The 6,037-nt window shown below is 38.0% G+C and overlaps 1 protein-coding gene across 7 annotated transcripts in view; it reads right to left on the bottom strand.

The window, feature by feature from the left end:
• Positions 1-976: 976 nt before the first annotated feature.
• ITCH (itchy E3 ubiquitin protein ligase) overlaps positions 977-6,037 on the bottom strand; it is a 136,481-nt gene continuing 131,420 nt past the window's right edge. For 4 of the 7 annotated variants that reach the window (XM_017878617.1, XM_017878625.1, XM_017878641.1 and 1 more), the window contains one exon: positions 2,452-2,792. In XM_017878617.1, coding sequence (XP_017734106.1) covers positions 2,693-2,792 — 100 coding nt within the window. In that variant the 3' untranslated portion in view covers positions 2,452-2,692. Of the gene's footprint in view, positions 2,793-6,037 lie in introns of all 7 variants that reach the window. The other 3 variants (XM_017878612.1, XM_017878645.1, XM_017878655.1) reach the window with 1 other exon arrangement.

The following is a 6,037-nucleotide window of genomic DNA, read 5'->3' as shown; positions in this document are numbered from 1 at the left end:
AAAAAAAAAAAAAAAAAAAAAAAATTAACAGGATTTATTAGCATTTACAATGCTTACAAAGAAAAAGAATTCTAAAAGCAATTTAGTTCAGATTTAAGAAAAAGCTCTAAGTAAATACTTATAATAAATCTATTTCCATATGTTCAGTTTGGACCAAAATTTAAGATAGCATTTGGTAGATATTTATGTCTTCTGTCTATTTGCAATATTTTTATATAACCTCTGATTCTTGGGATATCCAGCCCCCATTTTCCTAACACAGCAGGGAAGACATATACATGTGGCCACTTAAATTAAAGGAAAAAATGGAGTAGGGAGATCCCAGGCTGCAAAAATATATACAAGCATTTACCTTTTCCAGAACTAAACACTTCTTCCATAAAAATATTAAATAGCCAAGCCCTATAGAACTAGGGCCAGGGCTATTTCAAATATAACTATTCTGTATTTTAAAAATATAGGGCAGAAAGCCTTTTGGGTGATATTTATATATTTTCACACAATATTTCTAGGTCCCTAAATGAATCATGAAGCATTATATAGAACCAAAAAAATCTATTTTATTACATTATCTCTTAATTTAATTTCATAAATCTCTAGTAAATATTGTAGGTAACTACATTTCAGTATGATAATTCACCTCAACAGGAAGTCTTTATAGAGGGCTTAATCTTTATTAGCCATATATTACCAAGTTCAGACTTATATAATGAATGGGCAGTTGGCAGACATTCGCTCTGTAAGACAAAGCAATAGCGTTTTTTTTTCCCCCTACCAACAAAAAGGCAGAGTCCCTACTTTTAACAACCAGGGATTTTAGAAACCACACAGTATTTCCTGGGGTACATGAAATAAAAAAACCATAGAGCTGGGGAGAGCCTAGTCTCCCTATTTACACTGAGTTTCTTGATGAGGCAACCCTTTCACTCGTGTAAGTCTCTGCTTTATGATGGCAGTGTCCTGGAGTACAGATAGACAAGTTTAAAAAAAAATGTTTTTATTGTTGTTCCAAGATGTAAAAGGAAGAACATTAAGGACAAAAAAGTTTTGTTTTGTTTTGTTTTGTTTTTCCATATGGAACAGGGTTCTGCTGCTTGTTCTTGGTTTAATATTACTTGTTCATGCTATGCCTCTGAAATGTGGCAAAAGTCCCTGATACATGAGCTATGAGGCTGTCCTCAGGGTTCAGCTATGATAGGGACTCAAGCTGGCTTAGGCTTTATTCCATTGCCAATGAAGTCAAATTTATAACAGCCATCTTGACAGTCAAAGCTAGGCCAAGTTAAAATAATTCCAGAGAACTTCAAAGTGCATTAATCAGTTAATAATGGAACAATCTAAACTTAAATAGTCATGAGAAAAAAAGGAAACCCTGTTAAAAATTTTAGGGGCGAAAAGAATATTGCAGATGAGGGGTATCAATCCAGTTCATGACAATGTAAAGAATGGAAATGACTACTCCAACATATGTCAGAGAAATGATAACTTTGAAGACTTTTAATTCACAGAGAATATATTCCTGTGGTTACTGGATGTTATCTTCCTTTCTTTTTAGCCAGTACCACAGCTCTCCCTCTCAAATGAAAACTTGATGTCAAAAGCTGTTTCACTGACCTCTATTTGGACTAGAAAACACTCTAGTCTTTCTAGTCTTAAACTCCTTAACAATTAAATATAACTGAAGTTGTTGGATTATGATAAAATTATAAAGCATCAATTATGTAGAGGAACATATAAAAATCACCAATGACATCCTTAGATGAATTCAGTTAAATTAATTCTAATTCTAGGTTAACTTTTTTTTTTCCTTTTATTTATTTATTTCTCCCCCCACCCTTCCCCGAAAGAGACAGGGTCTCCCTATATTGCCCAGGCTGGTCTTGAACTCCTGGGCTAAAGGGATCCCCCTGCCTCGGCCTCCCAAAGTGCTAGGATTACAGGTATGAGCCACCATGCCCGGCCCTAGGTTAACTTCTTAAAACAATGAAGGAATCACAGTGTTAACATTGTAAAGTGTAGTATTTGCCAGGTAACTGAAACAATCAAACTTCCAAATGAAGTCATTTGTAGGCTATGAAGAACTTTTCCCTGAATTCAAATTGACAAAACTACTTTGTAGAGATGCAAGAGTCTTGCATCACTTCCAGGAATGATGTATGGATTCATGCTCCAGAAAGGAAAAACAATAGTCAAGTCACACTAAAATGAGAGGGACAACACAAGCCAGAATTTTGCTTACATCCCCAGAAGCTGGGCTAAGCTTCCACTTTTAACAAATGCCTCTTACCAAGAGGTTTAACAGGAAGATCTTGTATATTGCAGTTACCAAAGGACTTCCCTGCATATCTGCAGAATCTCTAAGAGAAAAAAAAACTACTCCCAAGTGAGACTTTTGACACATATACAGAATTGTTGTTAAAGGAACAAACTAGTGGAATCAGACAAGGCAGATTTCATTGTTGTGTTAAAATCTCATATTAAGCAAGGTTTTGACTAGTCATTTGCAGACCTGATTTCTGGAAACGTTGAGTAGAAATCACTGGGAGATAAATCTAAATGAGAACATTAATTTACTTACACTCAGATAACTCTCTAAAGAGCGATAGTCCAATTTTACAAGATGTGCAACAGGCAGAGAAGGACAAACATTGCAAATAAGTTCTTGCCCATTCACGGTGCAAGTTCTCAGAAGTTACTCTTGTCCAAATCCTTCTGTTTCTTCTATGGCAAACAACAGCTTTTCCTTCAGTTGCTCATAGCTCTTGTATGGTGGAAGGTCCAGGCGATTAAAACTAAAAGCAAGAATTATTAGTTTTAGAAAAGGAAATACGCAAAGAATCAAATGAGTAGTGTAGTATAACACTATTACAGAAGCACAAAAATATACTATTGTGCTTCAAAGGATACCATTAAGAAAGTGAAATAACCCAAAAATGGGAAAAAATATTTGTAAATTATATATCTGATAAAGGACTGGTATCCAAAATATATAAAAAACTTAAAACTCAACAATATTTTAAAATGAGCAAAGGATAAAGACTTCTCCAAAGACATACAAATGACCAATAAGCACATGAAAAAAATGCTCAACATCCTTAGGTAAATGCAAATAAAAACCACAATGAGATACCACTTCACACCTATTGGGATGGCTATTATTTAAAACAAACAAACAAACAAAAAACAATAACAACAACAACAAAAAAAACCCAGAAGAAAACAAGAGTCGAAAAGGATATGAGGATGTGGAGAAATTTGAGCCCCTCTACACTACTGGTAGGAATATAATGCAGTGTAGTCACTATGGAAAACAGTATGATGAAATTCCCCCAAAAAATTAAAAATAGAATTATTACATGATCAAGGAATTCCACCTCTGAGTATATACCCAAAACAATTGAAAGCAGGGCCATGGACAGATATATCTATATTCTACCACAGTATACATATGTTTATAGCAGCATAAACAGCCAAAAGGTGGAAATAATCTAAATGTCCATGGACAGATGAATGTATAAACAAAATGTAGTATATCCAGACTATCAAATATTATTCAGCATTAAAAAGGAGGAAATGCTGACACATGCTACAACATGGATGAAAATTACAGATACTGGCCGGGCGCGGTGGCTCAAGCCTGTAATCCCAGCACTTTGGGAGGCCGAGACGGGTGGATCACGAGGTCAGGAGATAGAGACCATCCTTGCTAACACAGTGAAACCCCGTCTCTACTAAAAAATGCAAAAAACTAGCTGGGCGAGGTGGCGGGCGCGTGTAGTCCCAGCTACTCGGGAGGCTGAGGCAGGAGAATGGTGTGACCTGGGGGCGGAGCTTGCAGTGAGCTGAGATCCGGCCACTGCACTCCAGCCTGGGTGACACAGCGAGACTCCATCTCAAAAACAAAAAGAAAAAAGAAAAAAAGAAAATTACAGATACTATTCTAAGTGAAATAAGCCAGTCATGAAAGGACAAATTAGGTATGATTCTACACTTATGAAGTACTAAAGACAGTCAAAAATCATAGAAACAGTAGTAGAATGATGTTTGCCAGGACCTGGGGAAAGGGAGTCATGGGGAGTCATTGTTTAAAGCAGTAGTCTCCAACCTGTTTGGCACCAGGGAATGGTTTTGCGGAAGACAATTTTTCCATGGATGGGAGTGGGGAGGAGGGTGGTTTCAGGATGAAACTGTTCCACCTCAAGTCACTGATTTGACAAGGAATGCGCAGTCTAGATCCCTTACATGCACAGTTCACAATAGAGTTATTCCTCCTATGAGAATCTAATGCCTCTGCTGATCTGACAAGTGGTGAAGCTCAGCGGGTAATGCTCACTCACCCTTCGCTTACCTCCTGCTGTGCAGCCAGTTCCTAACAGGCTGGGGACCAGGAGTTGGGGACCCCTGCTTTAATAGGTACCATTTCAATTTTACAAGATTTGAAAAAAGTTTTAGGTCTAGTACGATGGCCTGTAATCCCAGCACTTTGGGAGGCCAAGGCAGGAGTATTGCTTGAGCTCAGGAGGTTGAGACCAGCCTGAGCAACAAAGTGAGACTCTGTCTCTACAAAAAGTTTAAAAGTTGGCTAGGTGTGGTAGCACATGCCTGTCGTCCCAGCTACTTGGGAGGCTAAGGTGGAAGGATAATTTGACCCTGGGAGGTGGAGGTTGCATGAGTGGAGATTAAGCTACTGCACTCCAGCCTGGGTGACAGAGTGAGACATGTCTCAACAAAAGAAACAACTTTTGGAGATAGGTGATGGTGATGACTGCATAATGATATGAATGTGCTTAATGCCACTGAACTGTACACACTTAAAAATGGTGAATTCTATGTTATGTATATTAAACACAATTTTAAAAAGGAATGAAACATTGGATATGCTAGACCATAGATAAACCTTGAAAACATGCTAAGTAAAATAAGCTACACACAAAAGGTTGTATATTTGGCTGGGGGCAGTGGCTCATGCCTGTAATCCCAGCACTTTGGGAGGTCAAGGCAGGTGGATCACGAGGTCAGGAGTTCAAGACCAGCCTGGCAAACATGGTGAAACCCTGTCTCTACTAAAAATACAAAAATTAAGCCATGCGTGGTAGTGCATGCCTATAGTCCCAGATACTTGGGAGGCTGAGGCAGGAGAATCGCTTGAACTTGGGAGGCAGAGGTTGCAGTGAGCTGAGATCACGCCACTGCACTCCAGCCTGGGTGGCAGAGAGAGGCTCTGTCTCCAAAAAAAAAAAAAAAAAAGGAAAGTTATATATTTATTGTATGATTCATTTTATATAAAATGCCCAGAATAGGAAAATTCATAGAGACAGAAAGTAGATTAGAGGTTACCAAGGGCTACATAGCAGATAAAAGGGGAGTGACTGCTAATGGGTACATGGATTTTTGGGAGGGTGAAAAAAATGTTCTGGAGCCTGTAATCCCAACACTTTGGAAGGCTGAGGTGGGTGGATCACCTGAGGTCAGGAGTTTGAGATTGGCCTGACCAACATGGTAAAACCCTGTTCTCTACTAAAAATATAAAACTTAGCTGGATGTGGTGGCGGGTGGCTGTAATCCCAGCTGCTTGGGAGGCTGAGGCAAAAGAATTGCTTGAACCTGGGAAGCAGAGGTTGCAGTGAGCCGAGATCAAGCCACTGCACTCCAGCCTGGTCTACAAAGTGAGACCCCGTCTCAAACAACAACAACAACAACAACAACAAAACAAACCACTGAACTGAACTGCATAATTTAAGAAGGTGAGTCTTATAATATGTAAATTATATATCAATAAAATTGTTATTTGAACACTACATGTATGTATAAAACGTTATGTATAAAAACAGAAAGGAACAGACAATAAAACAGTAAAGAGGTCAGATATCCAGTAAGGACCATATGTGACCACTAAATATATCCCACAAAGCAAGGTTCAAATATTGTTGACATTAGGTTGAATTCCAAAACATTAATATATTTGCTGTGAGATTAGGCTTAGATTTAGTTTTCTATATTTTTAGAAATGTAATTAGATTTCAAATAAGAATATTTA

This window comes from Rhinopithecus bieti, unplaced genomic scaffold (assembly GCF_001698545.2).
Source record: "Rhinopithecus bieti isolate Rb0 unplaced genomic scaffold, ASM169854v2 scaffold_65, whole genome shotgun sequence".
Lineage (NCBI taxonomy): Eukaryota > Metazoa > Chordata > Mammalia > Primates > Cercopithecidae > Rhinopithecus > Rhinopithecus bieti.
The sequence above is the reverse complement of the archived record's forward strand: the minus strand, read 5'-3'. Positions and strand labels throughout refer to the sequence as shown.